This window comes from Gossypium hirsutum, chromosome A07 (assembly GCF_007990345.1).
Source record: "Gossypium hirsutum isolate 1008001.06 chromosome A07, Gossypium_hirsutum_v2.1, whole genome shotgun sequence".
Classification (NCBI taxonomy): Eukaryota; Viridiplantae; Streptophyta; class Magnoliopsida; order Malvales; family Malvaceae; genus Gossypium; species Gossypium hirsutum.
The window spans coordinates 2072595-2093263 of NC_053430.1; the positions used below are offsets into that span (position 1 = coordinate 2072595).

Sequence of the window (20669 nt, forward strand, 5' to 3'; positions counted from 1 at the left end):
AACGAAGATATGACAAAGACAACTGACAATCTTTTCCTTCTCCTTTTAAAAAATAAAAATCAACGATTATCCTGTAGTAGAAGATGAAGAACGTCCCACAATCGTAAATCAAATGTTATACAGAAATCTTAATTAGAATAACTGAATCAAGAATTTATTGAAATATTAATTTAAAAAGAAAAAGTAATTAATTAATTTACAAATTGATACAAATAGATGATTAATTTATTTTTATTTTTTAATAATTTTATTTACTTTAAATTAAATAAATTGATTAAATAAAATATTTATAATTTAATCGATTTAATCACTCATCTAACTATGAAGATATCGAAAAAAGTGAAAGGAATTTGCGAAGTGGAGGGTAAGTGAAAAAAAAAAAAAAGAGGACACCGCCACCTGAACTGACCTCACTCGCGAGTCACGCGTCGAAACATACAAAATAGTAGTAATTAATAAGGTTAAGAAATAAAATAAATAAATATTTTGAAGTCAAAGCATGTAATCATTGCTTACGTTGAAAACCAATCGTCAGCATTTGCTGCATCATACGTGACATCTTAATAATTGGTTAAATTCTGATTTTGGTCTCTCTTTTTATAATGTCATTTGTTAATTCAAATAATTAATAATAGACGATTATTTTTTATAAATTCATAAAGCTGATTTTCTGTATGCATTAAAAAGAATTTTCTAATTATGTATGCATTTTAGTCGAAAATTTTAATTAGATTAATTAATAATATTATAAAAGGAAAAATATGAAATTTAAAAACTAGAGGGATCAAAATTAGAATTTTTCCAATTAAAACACTCCAGTTTTGAATCTCTTTTTAAGATTCAACGAAATTGAATTCTTCGTAAAATAAAAGACAAAATAGTTTACCATTAAAAGATTCGCTTAAGCTTCACTCTTATCAATTCTTATTCCGCGATCCTTCCTATTCTTGTTCTTTTCTTAGCTCGTCTCCGATTCGTTTTATGTCGTTGTCGCAGCAGATTAGGTCAAACGTCGGGAGAGGAGAAATGGTGCGTTGTAACGGGCGGTAAAGGCTTCGCCGCCGGCCGTCATTTGGTTGAGGTGCTAATCAATTACCAAATACCAAATGTTCGTTGTTCGAATCGCTGATTTGATTTATAGCATTGATCTCGAATCCTACGAGGAGAACCGAGTCCTCGGCGAAGGTTTAAGGTCCGCTCGTGCTCACTACGTTTCTACTGATCTTCGCCGCGAAGCTCAAATACTCGGAGGTCTCCGATTATTTCGAAAATCGTATTTATTTCTATATTATTTATCAGTAATATTCTTTTTGCATTTGTTTTTAATTCTGGTTGTAGGCTTATAGTAGCTTTGAAAGGAGTTGAGGTAGTTTTTCACATGGCGTTTCATCATTCTGTTAATCTTCAAGGTAAAGTATATATAGTTTATGAGATTTAGAATTTATCCAATTTTGTTGTTATTAAATATTTTTGCAGCAATCTAAAATTTTTACCATGGCTTGCATTCAACTTCTCAATGAGATTTTGGCTTAAAATTTTGATTTAGATTTATTTTGATGAGTTATCTAGAAATGTTTTGATTGGTAAGTTTAAATTCAATTAGTTGTTTAGTACCGTATGAATATAATGATTATTACCGATGTATCTTATTTCAAATTTTCGTTTAATTATAATCTGTAACTCTTTAAAAAAAATGGCATTCAACTTAAAAGTGAGAAGCTTAATTTGGCAGAACGGTTTGTTCATATGTAAATTTTGTTCATTGTGGTGGCTGTAATTATTGGAGCCATATATAAATTATGGTGGCTGTTCATATACAACTCTCTACTGCTCCTTAGCTTCCTTGGAGCCATATTATCACTTGGGACTATTTTAAGGCTACAGGTGAATTTACTTTAGAGGTCTTTCTATTATAGAGACTTGATTATATTAATTTCTCTATTATTAAATGGATTAATTCAGTCTTTATATTATTAATTAGAATCAATAAGGCTAAATTAGAATAGAATTAACATTTACTATTTAGAGTTAATATTTTTAAAGTTTTTATTGTTCCGTAAATTAAATATTTTGTTTGGAATTGAACCGCAATTGAAAAAAATAAAGGGACTAATTTGATCTAGTCCCTATAGTACAGGGACTTCTTGAGTACTTTAACCTATAGGTATGTCTCAAGACGATTGATGCTTTAACTCTTTGGATTAATATGAAGGGGTTTGGGCTTTACTTTTATGGGTAGTAGCCCATTGCATTTGTGTTCGTAGAAACACCCCCCCCCCAAAAAAAAAAAGAACAGAGCCTCATTTTGGGTTTTAATTGCATGAAGGTTGGAACACTGAAACTTATGTCAAGGAGTTATTTCTCAAAGTTGGGTTAATGGAGTGAGCAAGAGGCATGGTTGTCATTACAAAGTTGATTCTTAATTATACATAACATTATGCCATTCTTGTCATGATTATCTTTATTTTGTTATTTCAAAGTTTATTGAAGAGATAACAAACATGAATTATAACTGTTTTTTTAAGTACATATTACAAATTGAGAAAATAATAACAACAACAAAATTTGAATTTTGATTTTTGAGCATTGATACTGTATACACATGTTTGGTCTTAATGTCTCCATGAAGCTAATTGCCATGAAACATTAACATATAAATATTAATAACGTGGCCTTAACTCAGTTGATGGAGGTCTTGGCCCACGTTATACATATAAAATACTAATGATTATAACGTTTTCATTTACTTTTTCTCAAAATATATAATATTTTAGGGTAAAAATGTTATGAAGGTTTTATATTAAAAGTCGGATTGAATTTTATTTTTTCTGTTAAAAAAATAGATAAATTAATTCTTATATATTACATCAAAGAACAAATTGGTATTTTTGTTAAAAATTTCATCAATTCCTAATGTTTAAAATTAATGAGTTACACGTGGCACACCACATGCTGTTATTTAGTTATTTTGTCAGCTATGCCCGTGTTTAATAGCAGAAATGGATAAAATTCTCAATAGAAAATATCAGTTTGCTCTTTAATCTAATATACAAATACTAATTTATCTATTTTTTAATAAAAAATGTAAAATACAATTTAACACTTAACACATAGCGTTTATGTTTTCCATCCTATGTAAGTTTGATGTGTTAAATATTTCAGAGCATTGCAAAAGTTACAAGAAGGGTGATATCTTTCTCAGCTTACATTTGTGGAAACAGAGCTCAGATCTCAACCAGCCCCTCCTTTAGTACTTAGAACCAGGTTTGTCAACTGACTCTCTTAATCACTCAACTTGCTAATAATATTCTAAACGTGGAATCTCCTCAGCCTTTGAACCAACCTGTAGTGGGCATTTGGTCACTAGCATAGACAGATCAAATTCATACTATTGTCTAATCTACAAGTAGTATTAAAATTTAAAAGTCTACATAAAAAAGAGAAGATTATAACAAAAGATTCAACCACAGCCAGGGAAGGTTTCTTTTATTTCACCTGAAAATGACAGCTCCATTGACACCTTCTTTGTCTTTTTTAACCTTCCACTAACTTGATCATCTCTCGAAATGCTTGGGCGTTTGACTTATCTTAAACTACACAACCTACATATTAGGTGTCTAGTTCGCCACAAACATCATACATTAAGGCTACATAATTGGATAAGGGTAAAGTTAAAGAATTTTATTTAAGGGGTTAGAGATAAAATTATAAAATTTTAGAATTAAAATTAAGATTTTATATAACTTTAAATTGATATTTTTTATTTAATTAAAATTAAGATTTTAGAATTAAAATTTTGGATAAGGCTACATAATTGGATAAGGATAAAATTAAAATTATAAAAATAGATATTTTTTCATTTAATTAAAAGCTAAAGAATCTTTAATTTTGATTGTTTGAAATTTTTGGAGGGCTTAAAAATATTCTATTTCCTTTATTAAAGAGGCTTCTCAGCCCTAATTAGTTTCTACTTATATCGAATTGAATTGAATAAAATGAAAAAATTTCGTATTAATTAAGTTGAGGAATTCTATTTCATCATTCTAACTTAATTACAACTTTTTTTTTTGAAATTAACAGGGGCTCAAAAAATATTTTACACCGATTTTTTATTTGAGTCATCCATAAAGATCAAATAACTCAATTAAATTAAATTAAAATTTGATTTTTTTAATTAAATCAAGTTTTGCTTAATCTTGAAAGTGTTTGAAAATATGTATATGATACTGGCATGCTCTTTTTTTAATTTTTCTCTAAATATTTTATTTGTGTGGAGAAATATAGCTTCAAAAGACAGTGGATAGCTGATATATATGATTTTTGTAGGCAATAGGTGGTTGAACAAGAAGATATATGACACGAGTTATGTTCATTGGCCCACATCACTCCATAAGCACTAAATAATTGGACAGCTTCACCATTTTCTGGGTGGCCTGATATAAGTAATCGGTTAGTTAAATTTTTTAAAAAAAATTGATTTTATCGATTTTTTATTATTTTTAAATCTGAAATTAAACTATTTGAAATAAAATAAATTACACCAAATCGACTTTCCTGCATTGATTTAGACGAAAAATCGATTTGACCGAAAATTTATGTATTTTCTAAAGATTATATAAAATTAAATCAAATTAAAAACACTACTAATTACAATAAAGGCAAATTCGATCAACAAAAGCTATATAAATATGAAAGCAGGGTTTAAATTTTAGTTTGTACAATTGATGGGTTTAAATTTTTAGTATTTTGTTTATCGGTTTTAGTTGAATTTGGGTATATTGGGTTTATTTTTGGTTTGAGTTTGAGTATGGATTTGGGTTTAAGTACTATAAAAAATATAAATATAATATGTATTTTTAAACTTTATAAAGAGAGTCAAACAGTTGATAAAGTGTCTTTTAGAAATATAGTAATTAAAAAATAAATATTCAAAAAAAAGACACAAGGAAATTTTTTGAGTTTACTTGTGGAATAGAAAAAATTACATTATTAATGTACCAAATAATAACATATTTTTAATGAGTTATTATTGATACATTGACAAATAAAGTTAAGATTTTGCCAGATGTCATATTTATTTATTTTTAAATGCAATTTAAAGACACACGACAAAATCTCAACTCCACTTGTGTAGTTAAAAGTTCCACCATGTGTATCAAATAATATTATTTTTTTGAATTATAATCTAAAATCGAAATCGACTTGACTTAATCATTATAACCGACACTTCAAATCGAATAAAAATTAAAATTGACCAAATTGAGCCAATTTAATCAATTTAATTAAGTCAATTTAGTCGGCTTGACTCAACTTTTACTTACCCTTAAGTATTGTAGTAGTGAACATATCGCTTTTTTTTTCTCTACATTTAGTAAGTATTGGTACTAATATGCTTTAGAGTACCATTTTAAATACATCAATATTTTAAAAAATATTTATAAGTATCAAATAAATAAAATTAAATAAATTTGAGATATAAAATAATTGTTAATAAACTTCACAAGTATAATCTATAATCTATTGTTGAACAAACACAAAATAAACAACCAAAAAAAAAATGCCTTACATTAAACAACGAAATCATCCTATAAATTATTTTAATAATTCCTTTTACTAATTAAAAAATAACGAGATATTTATTTTTAATATTAATATTTATATGTATAAAATTAAATTCAATTAAAAATTTTTTTTTATCAAAATAGTTATTTAAATAGGATGGAATTGGGTCAACTTTAATTTAGTTAAAATAATGCATTATTTTAATCCAATTCAATTTCATTATTTATGTACTGATTAGTATACATTAAAATTAAAAGTATAATTTGAAGTTCCGATTTATTATCAAAATAAAACATATTGATTGATACGATTCTTAACAGGTATATAATTTAACTGTTATGTATATGTTATGATGTTGTTATTATAAAATAAATTTTTAAACTACATAAACAATGTATCAGCATAGGTGTATCAAATACAAGTATAATTTTATAGAAAACAGAGTCAACAATGCTAAAATATATATAATTATTGGTAGATGATGCAGTTGCTTGGTGCATGCTGCTATGGTTATGCATCACCTTTTTCTTATTTTATATATGATAGTATGATAAGAACCCTAATTTAATAATAGTAGTCAACTTTAAAATTACACCATACTTTTGACCTTGGAAAATGACTTATAACTGTGAACAAATAGAAGCTCCAAATGACCCCCTCCCCCGTTTTGTTGCTTTCAAATTACGTAAATGATTTGAACCCAAAACCGAATATTGCAAAAGTAAAGACAAGCAAAATAATGTATACAAGATGAAGAAGAAGAGACAAACAGGTGTCCCTAGTTTGAGTTCTTGTTTCAATTCCTGCTTCTATTGCAATAAATGCAGAAAAATATGATTTCGGCCTTTTATACGGTAGTGGATCTTGTGATTGAGTTTTGGAGTACTTAATAAAATTTTTAAACTTTTTGGAGTTTAATGAATTTTTAAAAAAAATAATTGAGGATGTAATTAAAATTTTTGTGAGAGTAGTGAGAGTTTTCAAATTTTTAAGAGATTTAATTTAAGATATTTTTAAAGATTGAAGGCCTAATTTGTACTTAATTTTTGTGAGAGTAGTGAGATTTAATTTTATTAAATTTAATATATGATAGTGTACTAATATATTTGTTCTATTAAACGAAAGTCAATAGAATTAATTGAAATTATCTCAGTTTGATTAATTTATTTATAATAAACAATTAATGCTTTTATAACTTCAATTAATTTAGATAATAAAAATTACCTCAAATTTAGCTTTTTAGCTTTTTTCCTCTTTTATCAATTTGAATTTTTTTAATTAAATTTAGCCATTAAACTTAAAAAAAATATATAAAATTTTACTCTTAACATTTTGATTGGGTATATCCAAAATTTGACCATTAACAAAATTAGATATATCTAATAAATCAAGTAAATATTTAAATATCAAATTTCGATTAATTTTACTGATAAGTGTGAGCTACAGTGATAAGACACATTGCACTCTAAAAAAAATACAAGTTCGAACATTTTTTTAAAAATCTCCTCCCATAATCAAATATTTTTTTAATGTAAAATAAGCTAATGGAGTTAAAATAAATTTCAATAGATTAAAGTCTTAACAATGAGCAACCCTAATCTAAACTGTGGCCAGAAATCTCTCTCGTTTAATAACCAATATTTGAAGGGAAATTTGCATGTGAAAAGAACAGGTATGCTGAAATTAATGTGATAATGATATTCACAAACTCAGTAAGTTCACCACTCACCATCACAACAAAAACAAATACTATAGATGGGAGGAAGTGGGGTTCAAGCATTGTGGAAGTGGAACCCCCCTAAACCTTGGTTTGGTTGGGTATGGTACATTAGTAAATTCAATGAAATAACAAGCCCATTCTGGAGAAGGACATATGGATCCAACTTTTGAAAGCACTAGAGATTTAAAGGAAAAAAAGGACGAATTCTGTTTTTAGTCCCTATTTTCTTAAATCATTCTATTTTTACTTTTAGGAATTTACTTTTTTTTACTCTTTCCATTTAATAATTGATGCTGAATTGATTTTACCATCAAAGAGTAATTAAAATAGATTTACGAATCAATTTAAAAAAAAAAAAAACTCAATGGTTGCAAAATAAAGGTAACGATTTTCATTTATCTTCTGAAATAATATTACAGAATCTTACATCCCATTTTCAAAATCAAAACCTTACAATCTTAGATTCATTTTTATTTTTTTGCCTATTTGGGTCGTTCATGTGTGTAATATTGATCACGTGGACACAATTTTTTATTATGAAAATATTGCATAATTCATTTTAACGAAAGACTTAGTTGTAGATCTTTGTGTTAAGACTTAGAGGGCCTAAAAAAAATTTGTCTTTAAAATTTTGGTAAGTCTAATTAAAAACTTCAAAAGCTTAATGAGAGTTGACAAAAAATTTGAAGGAGAACATCTGAAAATTTTAACGAGAATTTTCAAATTCTGAGTTTAACTTAAATTTTAAAAAAAATTAAGATTCTAATGAAAATTTTCAAAAAATTTGGAGGCTAAGACCTTTGGAAAGACATTTTTGGTGTTATTACTTGGACCTCAAAAGAATAAAGGAATTCAATTCTTAAAATTAAGAATAAAAAGACTAAATTTAAAATGTAAAAAATATATAAGGACTGGGAGTAGAAATAGACAAAAATGGCTGCCTTTTTCTGCTCGACAAATTTTAAATCAAAAGAACACTCCATAAAAAAAAAACCCACCCAAAGTTTCTCTCTGTACTCTGTGACTCTATAGCAAGGCACAAAAACAACGAATTTCCTTAAAAAACAATTCACTTTTCTTTTTCCATACCTTTTTTTTTTCATATAAGTTAACATTAAAATAGTAGTAATTAATAAAAAATACTCATTTTGTCTCCAATCTCTAAAAATCCCATTTCCCTCCACACTCTCCTCCACCTTTTTTTTTTATTTGATTCCTCTTTTTTCTCATTCGAGATTCTTTTGACTTCATCATTTCAAGTTTTCATTCTTTGGGTTCATTTAAAATTCATTCACTTATTTTGGGTTTTTTTTTGTTTATATTTTTAAATAACTTTTGAATCTGAGCCTGAAAATACGAGATGAGTGAAAGAAAAACATGGGTGGTCTCAACAACAATAGGGTGGAAGTGGTGAACAGAAAAGGTTGTTCAAAGCTGTTTATTGGGTCCTCACCTTCGTTTGAACCAATGCCCCTTTCCCCTGTTGCTTCTTCACTGGGCTCTGAACCGGTTACGGTTCGATCCACCGGTCCGTTTTCTGCTTTGGTCATTTGTGTTACTGGCTTATCTAAAGGTTGGGTAATTTTGTTAAAATCGTATGATTTTGAATTTGGGCACTTGAAGTTTGATTGAATTCAGCTATTGCATGTGTTGAGAATTTTATTTCTTTTAAAAGAAATTAATGTTTGTTATTGTTGGTTTTTTTTTCAGAAGCAAGGAAACAAGTTATGGAAGCAACTGAGAGATTAGGTGGTCAATATAGTCCAAGCTTGCATCCTCAATGTACCCATCTGGTGGTTCAGATATCCTTTCTCATTATCATTGCTTTTTTGAAAATTAATTTAAATTTTGGCATCTTTTGAAACTTGGCTAAAGAACTATAGTTTTCTGAATGTGGTTGAAAAGTTATATGTATGTATGTGTATAAATGTTTTGGGGATGGACTATTTGGGGGGAGAAGTTTTAGAAGGTGCCGGCGGCCGAGCAGTTGATCAGGTCGCCCAACAACTGAACTATTGTCTTCCGGTGAGGGTTTTATCTCTTGTACTCTGTTGAGGGTCGGCGTGCTGTAAGTGGCTCCCTGAAGGGCTTGGTTCACAGAGCACGTGCCTCGATTGGTGGACTTGCAAAGCTCAAGGGATAGGTGTCAGTATAGTACGGGTGAATAATTATGAAGTTACTTGAGCATGGGGATAGCTCATGGCATGCTAGCTCTTGGCAGTGTACCGGAGACAAAACTGTCCACTGTTTGGTGGATGACACTTCGAATATTTCTCCTGAAGTAGTCAATCCCTCAACAGTATATATGTATATATATTACTGTGTCTATTTCTTTGGTTTTGCTAGAATTGAATTTTAAATCTTTATACTTGCATCTCTAAATTGCTGTACTGTAGCAGACGGAGTAGTTTACACGACATCCTTGCATCTTTGTCATTAATTTTTTTTTTTCGGATAAAAACTGTTAATGTGATTAGATTTGGTATTGTTAACAAAATCCAGTAATCTTATGACTATAAATTAAATTTTAATGACCTACATCGGATTTTTGTTGAAATGCGATACTCAAAGGTGGAATTTACTTGAAGAAAAGAGTACCAATATGGTTAAAATTTTATGATACTATTGTAATTTCCAGATGGATGTTATGATGATGATAACATTTCCTATCTCTCAGTCTATGTATTATTTCTACTGGTACCATAGTTCTGTTGACCTTAATCTTGGATACAGTGTAAGCGGACGTAAGTTTGAGCATGCTCTAAAACATGGATCAAGAAATGGCCTGTTCATCGTTACACTTGGATGGTTTGTGGATAGTGTCAAGAGGAATGGTATACGTTGCTGTCATGATATGTTTTCTATTTAGGGATATGCTCTTTCAAACTGTTACAAAAATATGTTTCAGAATTTAGATAAGACATAAGAGTTAGAAAACTGAATAGGATGATACCTTATGCTACCAGCTACTGAACTAAATTGCAGCTTGTATATATGTTTTACTGATATGGTCATTTATGAATCGTCTGGCTATTGTTTTGTTGCTGTTTTTGAACTCTTAATTGCAATCTCCAAATGCCTTTTTTTTATTTTAATTTCAAATTCTACCATTGAATTTTATTATTTTGATTCTAGGGTGCAGTTCTTTTTCTATCTACACCTAAGTTTTACAGGAAGCGGAAGTTGAGTTTTTTCGGGAAGCAAAGGCCATTTGGGTGCCTTTTATTTTATTTTATTTTATTTCGTCAGATTCATTTTTTTTTCCATTTAATTCAGTTAGGTTAAGTGAATCACTCTACACCGTGAAGGGTGTTGGTGAAAATGGCTCACGTGTAGATGAGTTGAAGTGGCTCGTGTCTACTGCTTCAGAAAGTTCATGTCTTCCTGCCAGTTTTCATGATACCAAGAAAATTGACATGGTTGGAAAACCACATGTAAGATATTCTAGAAGTGACCCGAAAAATAGTTTGAGTTCAATGCTGTCTGGTCATACCCTGTATATAGATTCCGATATTTCAGATGAACTACGGAATAAGGTAACATTTAAATATCCTGATTAAAATTAATTTTTCCTCTTTGAAATGCCAGTTTTGAATACATTGCATCTTCTATATGTCAATGCATCGCTAGTAAATTACTCACTATTTTAGTTACGTTTGGACTTGTATGTTGCTTTTAGCAATACCTCAAGACATTTAACATGTTGATAGGTTCTCGAGGCAGCATCTAAAGAAGGTGCCCTGGTTGTAGATCGATGGTTTGTTGGTTGTAATGCTAGTTATGTAGTGTGTGAAGGAAATTCTCTCCATCGGTATGTTGGCCACTCTAACAACATTGTAACGGTGAGTGCTTCTGCATTGCATCATGCAAACAATTCATTTTGTGCATCATCATCATAATGAGTTTGATTCTAATGTCATCATTATTTTGCCCCAGTTTTCCCATGATGTCATCACTGGCAATAAACATAACAACTTATAAGAATAATCAATGCTTCATTATGCTTAAACTGACTTGACATTTAATGTCTCAGCCGTTGTGGATCCTGAAAACAGCTAAGGATAGGTATCTGCAGAGACTTGTTCACATGTCTGCTGATTTGGCTCGGCAGATTGGAACAGTGCTTGAAAATTCTCAGAATGGCATTGAAGAAGAGGTACTGATGAATATTTTGATTCTTATGATATTGGCACTTGAAAACTCATTTAAGGATATAGATTTCACATCTTTTGCTTCTATGATATCAAAGCTTCCATGTTGTTCCTTTCCCGTGATGAATAATTAGATATGAAAAATGGGAATGGATCCAATCATTAGAAACAGTTTTGTATAGATGAGTCGTCGAATATAATTTAGCAATGATTGATGATGTATATAGATTACTTCTCCGATTCTTAAGCTAATGCTTGCACTGGTTCAGAAACTGAAGTTTTTCTTAAGCAATTGAGTGTTGACCTTTCAAATTCTCTGTTTCTGTGTCTAGTCACCGGTTTCTGCTAACTAGGTTCTGGTCAGGTTATGCTTATCTGTTGATCTCCTTTTTAGCTTCTCTAAACAGATATGCTAACGTCAAGTTTTAATAGGTAAACAATGCGGGTAACTTCTCTCAAGATACACCGAGCTTCAGAAGCAATGCTAGTTATGAAGAAAGGCAACAGGTTGTTCATTTAGCCAAAACCGGGGTTAGAAATCGTCGCGGTCATCGAATGCAGGTAAGTGATTAATCATGCGTATGCCCTTGGATTTTTGTAATATTGTGGGCTTAAATTATGACAAAAGAACTGCGGTGATTTGACTTGGGTGTTTGATACCACTGTTTTTCTAGTTAAAGTTAATATTTGAATTATATTTACTCTATATAAACCCAAGAGACTATGGTAAGTCATCTTAATTGTAAGATTTGTTGCATGGAAGAAATTAACTGGATGAACCTTGGGATTTGGGTGGTAGACATTGAACGGTTCGAGAGTTGACCACACCATGGTTTCTTATTCACCAAAATGTATATTAGAAAGCACCCTTCCGACATGATATTAGCTATCGGATCGATTGACTTCTAAGTAGGTGGAGGCAATCTAGAAGGTAGAAACAGGCTAGCTCAAAATGGATTACCATTAACTTATCCCTTTTTGACAATCAATGGTTCCTATATTTCATATTATATCATGTAAGCTATAGAGAGGTCCTTATCCTACTGCATGCATGCAACGCAAGTTGTAAAAATCAGGCTTACTATTACAATGTCATCGTAAGCATGTGTGCAAACACCATCGTGTGTGTTCGGTTATTTCTCTTTAAAGATTACTTTAGCGGAATGATTATAATGTATTATTATTGCATTTCCTTGAACATTTGTTTCCTTTTCAGACTTGTCAAACCCCGATTCGTCCAATAAGTCCGAGTAGTCTTCTCGATTCAATTTGCTGGACGATATCTGAGCCAACTTCAACTGCTTCAGTTTTCACTGACTCTTGTAGTGTTGAAGATGTTAATGAGCACCAATCCATATTCTTTGATGCAAATGGTGATGGACAGGATTCCAGGGCCTCATTTACGAACTCCACCCGGTCTCTTACAGAAAGGTCTTCGTTCTTTCTGCTATAGAGATGCCTCATCTATTTTTGATCGTTTTCATGTATTAATTTAATTAGCCATTGTCTTACAATTTATCTGCTCCACATCTTGTTTGCAGTGAGAGAAACGAATTGATATTCAAAAACCACTTTCTAACCATACTATTCCCAGTTGACCGGTTTTCTGAGATGGGTCCTTCTTCACGAACATATTTCAGCAATAACGGCTTTACATGTCTGCAGGTTTTGGATTATATCTATTCCTTTTATCAGGTACTAGAGTTATCGATGTTAATGCAACATGTTCAAACATGACATATGGATTGAATTCTTTGCTTGCATTGCTGCTGTTTTGTAGGAGAACATGTTGAGTCATGAAATAGAAGCCGCTATCCACACGGACTCGAGGCATGCTGACCGGCTTCGAGCATTGTACTCTAGCAAAGAGACAGTTGAATGCGGTGGAAACATGATTTTCAAACGAATCGATTTCTTAGGAAGTCGTAGAAGCTTCGAAATGTTAAAGCGTGTTAGTGGGGATAATAACAGTAATGTATATGAGCTCTTGATTAGAGCCTAAAATATCATCATATATAGCATTACTGGAAAAGGATTGAATCTTCAGTCACAGCATCAATACTTGGGTCGACCCGCGGAATAATACGACACCGTTTTCCATATATTGAATGTGAAAGCTGGTAGACTTGTTAGGATATTAGGGTAAAAAAGACCCCGAACTTGTCGAGTTCTGATCTGTCCCGACCCTATAGGGTAAGGTGTTTTGGGCAGGTGTAGGTAAAATCCAACTTGACTTGATATATTTACTAACGTTAATTTTAGGGTTAATATGCAAATTTGTCACTGTGTTACTATAGTCCATTATGAATGGTAATAAATTTATCACTATAATTCTATATTGAATTCTGTTGCTTTCTGTTGTTTGGTTGAATTTTGCCACAAAAGTTAAATTTTTGATTAAATTTTGCTATTAAATTTTAATTTAAAATAATTTGAAGACAAAATTTAATAATATTTTTTATAGTTTAATATTTAACAATAATAATTTAATAAAAATATTATTAAAATTAAATAAAACTGGTTATTTTATAAAAAAATAAACTTAATTTTTTATGATATATGTATTTTTATTTTTCAAGTTTTTATTTCATTGAATAGAAATTCTAATTTAATTTATTGAGTTTTACTATGTTACATTATCGCTAATTATTAAAATAAAATATTTGAAACAAGTCATCAAATAATATTAAGTAGTAAATTTTAATTAAAAAATTTAAAATTAGTGACAATATTTAATAAAATCAATGCTTTACAGAGAGGAAATTTTCTCTCAAGTTCTCCCATTGTCAAACCTTCATCAAAGAAAATTGTAAGTTTTTTCTTCTTAATTTTAATAGAATTTCGATCATAGATGATAGATTTTGAGAACCCATTGGTTCAATTAGATGAATAGTGTGGTTTGATGTAAAGTTTCATTGATGGAAATCTTAGGAAATTTGAGGTTAAAAGTTTTAGTTCTTACATGAATGATGTTGAGCTAGGTGATGGAAAAGCATGTTAATAATGAAATAGGAACTTACAATAAGTTTAGATCATTTGATAAATTATGTATTACTAAGGATTAAATTGTAAGGGATAAAAACTTTGGGGTTTGATAATAAATAATGATTATAGGAGGCCTCCGTACTATATTAATAAAGTCGAATTTAATTTCAAATGGGTAAATTGTGAGAAATGAGCATTTCAGATATTAGGGTGTATAAGAACTAAATTGAATAAAATGCATTCATGTATATAATGTGTTGATTTGTGTTTGAAAAGATGACGCAAGACCATCCCAGGACAAAGGGAAATCCAAAGTTGTTGAAGAATAAATATTATGGTTTGTACTCTCATAACTCGAACTCATTAAATAATTAAATATATATGTTTGAACCAATTTTATGTTCGGGAATGGTTAACTATCAATAAGAATATGTTCGATAGGTAAGTATATACTTGATTGGATGATTTGTGATCAATTGGTGAGTGAATATAATTATCTATGCTTGATGCTATTATAAGATTAATAATGACGATATTTGCCTTAATGTTGTCAGATAGAGTCACAGATATAGTTGGCATGCCATAGAGTCCATATTGATAGGTGGAAGATTCACTGCTATACGCATACATATTATGATAGTTCTCTAATACCCTGGGGGTTGAGAATGTATCACTAGCTCAAATATCTTGGAGGTACGAGCGTATTTTGGTGTGGTTGGTGGGATCTATGTCCTTGTGCTTGATTAGCACTTCAGTGAGTATTTGGTATGATGGTGGATTGATCCGAGTATTCATTCTTATGTCTGATTTGCTTAATAAGGATTATAATGTAAAAAATGATATATTGAATATCTATTGAATCAAAATGAGATATTGATGTTAACATGAGACATAATTTTGATATGTTAAATTAGATGCAAATACCTTGAGGGTGCATCAGAAGTTATTTCGAGAAGTTGAGTAAAGCATTTATGAGAATAATATGAAATGATAAATACACTATTGGTACATACGTATTTTTGATATTAACGTGAAATGATTAGTTGGTTAACTTGAGTTATTATGTTACTTTTGTTATTAAAATTCTGTTATGTTTATAATTGAATTTGAGTTATGTTAGCACTACTGAGTAACCATTACTCAGTGTACGAACATATTTGTTTTCATGTACTGGTCTCGAATAAAAATTTAAAGAAACTTTATGTTCAACCATCCAACTCTCCAACTTGGCACGAAGCCATTACTATATTTTGTATGTTTACATATATATATATTTAAAGTCTTATGGCATGTACCTAGGGTGGTTGACTTATTGTCTAAGTAAACTTTTGGCACTTTTGGTAAGTGACCTATAATGTTTTGTTAGTTGAATTTTAACTTTTGATTACTAGTTAATTAAGCTTGAATATGTGAGTTCAAATGTTTAAATTAGTTGGTTTAGTAATGATCTATTGAAGGATATGGTTTGGTAATGTTTAAACACATTTTGATAGGTTAATTGGATGAATAGGTTTTGTGGTAAGTTTTAGATAGGTATAAGTTCATTTGGTTAAGTCAATGAACACTTAGAGGTACCAAAATTTTGACTATTTGATCACTAAGTGTTGAGACAGAAAGAACATGCCTCGAGATCGTTAGAACAAATTTCATCTAAATTTTACATTCAAGAGCATGAGGTCTCGAGACATTTTTGTATAGTTTCGTGACAAGTAGCCTTTGTCTCAAGATAAAAGAACATCCGAGTTAAATAGATTTTTCCCTGCTCCAAGAATCGAGATAGGAACTCCTTATCTCATGACATTCAAACATTGAAGCAAAAATAGGAAAACATATAAGGTTGGTCTCGAGACCATGAAGACCTTGCCTTGAGACACAACATGTAGTGTCTCCGGATATAAATTTGAAATTTGACTTCTGAGTTAGGATTTGAGTCCTAACTCTGAAATTAACCCTTGTAACCCCATATATTGATAAAATGAAATCAATGAATGTATAAAAATACATGCATATGGATTATTTTGACGATTAAATTGAATGTATTTGTGCTATAGTAACTTGAGTTGCTTTGACAACGTAATGTAACATCACACATTCGAATTCGACGATCGGGTCAAATATGAGATGTCATATTTAGTATCTTCATTTTTTTTTAATATTTCATATCTATTTTATAATTTTTTTGTTTTTAGAATTTATGATTAATTCTCTCAACAATGTAATCTCTACTGTTTAAATATACATTTTCTCTCAATACAATGTGTTTCATCATTGTATCTAATACTTATCGGTAACTTACTATTAAACAATCAAAGGTGGCGCGCGTGATTAAGGGCAAAAATACTTGCAAAGCAGTAGAACGCGCATGTCAGATTCTGTGGCGGTACGTTCTTGTGAGGGACCAAACCTGTTTTAAACACACGCTGCCGTCTTTAAGTGCCCCTACAACTATTTTACATGTTTCTTTATTATATAAGACCTAACTATATTCCCATTTTTATATCTTTTAAAATTACTGGAAATGTGTTTTTCACGTTATAAAAAAATATTAAATTTAGGGTAAAATATATGAATAGTCACTTAACAATTAGTAAATTTTTTTTTGCTTATCTAACTATAAAATATTACAAAATAGTTACTCAATTATTTAATAACATGATAACAAAATTAGTATAATAACAAATTTAGTCCTCAATATTTATACATTGTGTCAATTTAGTTTTTTTTTTTAAATTAGCCGTAGATGTTTACAATTCCTTAATTTTATTGTATTTTTTTACATGAAAATATAATTCAATACACAATGTGTAAATTAGAAATAAAAAAGAATATTTTTTAAAAAATATGTTTATAATTAAACTATATAATCTCCAAATATTTTTTTACATGAAAATATGTTTATAATTAAAAAATATGTTTATAATTAAACTATATTTTTAAAAAAATATGGAGACCTAGGCATCTCAATCTCTAGTATTCAATCTAGTGGTGGAGAATCGAAGTGTCAAGAGAAAAGAATGAGAAAAAGTGAAAATTAAGATATTAGATTTTTTGGTATTTTATTTTTTGTATATATATTTTTATAAAATTTAGCTAATAAATTTATTTTTTTTCTCTTGGTTTTTTGGTAAAGGGACACAAAGAAAAGCAAAACAACAAAAAAAAAAGACCAAATTACAAAATGTGTAAACGTTGAGCGTTAATTTTTTTAGAATCAATGCTAAATTGGCATAATGTATAAATGTTTAGGGTTAAATTTACTATTATGTCAGTTTTAAAAGCAACCATGTCATCTTTCTATCAGCCTTTTAACAACTGGTGATCAAAAAAGAAACTTACTAATAGTTGGGTGACTACTAGTATAGTTTATCCTAATTTTTATAGGAGCATGTGATATTATTTTAAAATATAACATGACATTTTTAAATAATATATTATGTACATTCAATTTATTGTAACTTTAAACAATTAAATCATTTTACCGAAAAATGTTGGGTGTATGTGGTAAGACACATTGCACTAATAAAGAGAGAACACATATTTGAACATTAGAAATGACATTGTTGATAGAAACAAACACAAATCTTAAACATATACAGTAAAATAGAAATGGAGAATACAAAAAAAAATTGTTTTTGTTTGTTAAATGTAACAGTTCAAATTTTCAAGCTATAATAGTTCATATCAACATTACACTTCATTTTATATATAAAAAAAGCCAAATAACGGGATGATAACTTGGTAGCTTTTAAAATTGGCATAATAATAACTTTATCCTTCAATATTTATATATTGTGTCAATTTAGTCTTGATTCCAAAAAAACTAACCCTCAACATTAATTTACACATTGTGTTACTTGGTCTTCTTCTTCTTTTTATAGTTTTAATTTTATTGTGACATTGAGGGTTAATTTTAAAAAAATAAAAAAATATAAAAATTATTATCTTAGATTTTTTGTTGTTTCTATTTTTTGTATATTTTCGACCAAATTTAGTTGATAGATTTGTGTTTTTAGCTATTTAAATGAAAGAGTCACAATGAAAAGCAAAATTGAAAGAAAAAAAGACTAAATTACATAATGTGTAAATATTTAGAGTTAAGTTTTTTAGAATCAAGACTAATTGACGTAATGTACAAATGTTGAGGGTTAAAATTACTATTATATCAATTTAAAAACTATTATGTTATCTTTGCATCAGGCATTTAATGGCAGGTGACCAAAAAAAAAAAGAAGAAAAATTGAATAGTTGGGTGACAAAAAAAACTTACCAATAGTTGGGTGATTACAATGTAATTTACCCACTATTTAATTAAATTAATCTCATAAGATTAATATTATTTTAATGGTTACAAAATAATTTTTTTATACAATGCCTAAAACTACCTGTAATCACTCTCTAATCCTTAAATAGAAGAATAAAACGTGCATAAGCGTGATTGAACCCACTCGAACCCATTAGTTGTATGTATCAATAATGTTGTTAATTAAGTTGGTGTTACAAGTCTACTCTAACTCACGATTGGTGACAACACTATAATAAACGATTGCCGTACATTTAGTATTGTTAATATGACGTTTATATATTAAATTTTGTTATTCTCATAATTTAATCTAATATTTTATTTTAATATCGTACCTATTTTATTTATTATTATGATTAATTAAATTTAAATTATAAATTTTATTATTTATTGCATATTATTTTTAAATATATATCTATATTTTAAATTTGTAATTTTTACTCACGATTTCTAATTTTTATGCTAGACCTCGGACTGACTATATGGTAAGACCGTAAGAGAACGTGGACAATGCTTTTACTTCTTTTAACCAAACAGTAGTAGACGACACGCGCTTCTGACAGGTCGTAGGGAAGGTTAATATAGCGGAAAGAAATAAATCGCTAAATAAGTACATTGCACGTTTTACTATTTTCCGTTTGGACAACATATGAGATCGGTAATTGTCTTGACAGCTGGCTGCTTTTGTCCTTATCCAGGCCGCATTTCTCCAATAAATTCCCCTCCTACACGAATCATCTCATTATATAAACCTAACCAATTAGAATTTCACACGTGGGATTGCAATGATCATATTGGATGTAACGTTTAAGTCATGGTGGAAACTAGAGTAGCCTAAAAGTTTCTTACTCTTAAATAAAAAAGGGTAAATTATATCAAAGGTCACTTAATTATTAGTAAATTTATATTTTGATCACTAAATTATTTAAAAGTTTTTATTTAAGTCACTGAGTATCACTTGCATCAACTGAAAGCTCTTCTTTCCTTTCTCTTTTACAAATTAATTTTTTATGAAACAACTTTGAAAGTAACAAATCTACGAACCAAAATTCAAATACATTTCTTCTTAAATCTCGGACACTGACTATCAGATCAACTTGAATATAATGTTTGTTCTTTTACTCATCAATATGTACTGATCCATTCAATTTGTCTTTTAGATTTCGTTAGTCAAACATTTAAAAAAAACTTTAAAACATAATAACTTAAATAAAATTTTTTTGAACATTTCAATAATTTCAATGAAAATTTCTTATTAGTACTTCAATGGCAATCTCGTAACTTTTTGAAATTTAGTAACTCAGGATGTAGTTTACCCAAAAAAAAATCGTTGAGAGAGCTTACTTCCAATTTAAAGGTTTGATTCGACTTGATTCTAAATTTAGTTGGACTTTAATGTAACTATTGAACATTGGAGAGTTAAAATAAACATGGCTGTTAAAGAAAAGTACCATAGAGAGTTTTACATTAGTGACTATAAAAATCAATGTTTGTTGAGTCAAATAATAAAGAAGCTCGGTATCCTTATATAAGGTTTCAAGTTTGATTATTGTAAACATGAAAACAACATTAAAAGATTTTGTTGTTGTGTAAGAGTTTAATTTGACTTGATTTGTATTTAATTGGAGTTCAATATGATAGCAACGAATTAGAAAATTTCAAAAGAAAGAAAAATTAAAATATACCATAAGTTTTTGTACTTTTCGAATATTTAGAGTTTTGTTCTTGTACTTTTATTTTTTGAAAATTAGTTTCTCTACTTTTTAAATTTTAAAATTTGGGTCTAACTTTCAATATTGTTAAATTCAAGTTCATTACGTCTTTTTTCAATTATATGGCTGCCAAGTGAAGTTTTTTTTTATTTTAAAACATCACATCAATATATTTAACAAATAAAAATTTAATAGTGTTAACAATTGACCTGAATTTTGAAATCTAAAAAGTAAAGAGA

General features: G+C 29.1%; 1 protein-coding gene and 1 long non-coding RNA gene across 5 annotated transcripts; both read left to right on the forward strand.

Moving 5' to 3' along the window:
* The first annotated feature begins 896 nt into the window (after nucleotides 1-896).
* Nucleotides 897-5376, forward strand: LOC107929909 (uncharacterized). 2 transcript variants are annotated; one of them, XR_005930191.1, is made up of 4 exons: nucleotides 897-1192; nucleotides 1339-1409; nucleotides 3163-3264; nucleotides 4327-5376. It is a non-coding gene; the product is annotated as an uncharacterized lncRNA (long non-coding RNA). The 2 variants fall into 2 exon arrangements; XR_005930190.1 differs by having other exon boundaries at nucleotides 897-1409.
* A 2889-nt stretch (nucleotides 5377-8265) lies between these two features.
* On the forward strand, nucleotides 8266-13769 carry LOC121231962 (uncharacterized). 3 transcript variants are annotated; one of them, XM_041117133.1, is made up of 10 exons: nucleotides 8266-8855; nucleotides 8993-9084; nucleotides 10014-10116; nucleotides 10559-10818; nucleotides 10993-11124; nucleotides 11316-11438; nucleotides 11866-11994; nucleotides 12650-12864; nucleotides 12975-13098; nucleotides 13214-13769. In XM_041117133.1, the coding sequence occupies exons 1-10, from the start codon at nucleotides 8660-8662 to the stop codon at nucleotides 13433-13435; spliced, it is 1596 nt and encodes a 531-aa protein (XP_040973067.1). In that variant the 5' UTR covers nucleotides 8266-8659; the 3' UTR covers nucleotides 13436-13769. The 3 variants fall into 3 exon arrangements, with proteins under 3 accessions (XP_040973067.1, XP_040973068.1, XP_040973066.1); XM_041117134.1 differs by having other exon boundaries at nucleotides 8267-8810; nucleotides 12975-13128; XM_041117132.1 differs by having other exon boundaries at nucleotides 8268-8855; nucleotides 12975-13128.
* The last annotated feature ends 6900 nt before the right edge of the window (nucleotides 13770-20669 follow it).

What these genes read in the sequence shown, in the direction of transcription:
- LOC121231962 (XM_041117132.1), top strand. Translation starts at nt 8,660, where the DNA reads ATGGGTGGTCTCAACAACAATAGGGTGGAAGTGGTGAACAGAAAAGGT. An exon ending in GTACCCATCTGGTGGTTCAG is followed by an intron (nt 9,085 to 10,013) that starts ATATCCTTTCTC and finishes AATCTTGGATAC; the next exon opens with AGTGTAAGCGGACGTAAGTT. An exon ending in ACTCTAACAACATTGTAACG is followed by an intron (nt 11,125 to 11,315) that starts GTGAGTGCTTCT and finishes TTAATGTCTCAG; the next exon opens with CCGTTGTGGATCCTGAAAAC.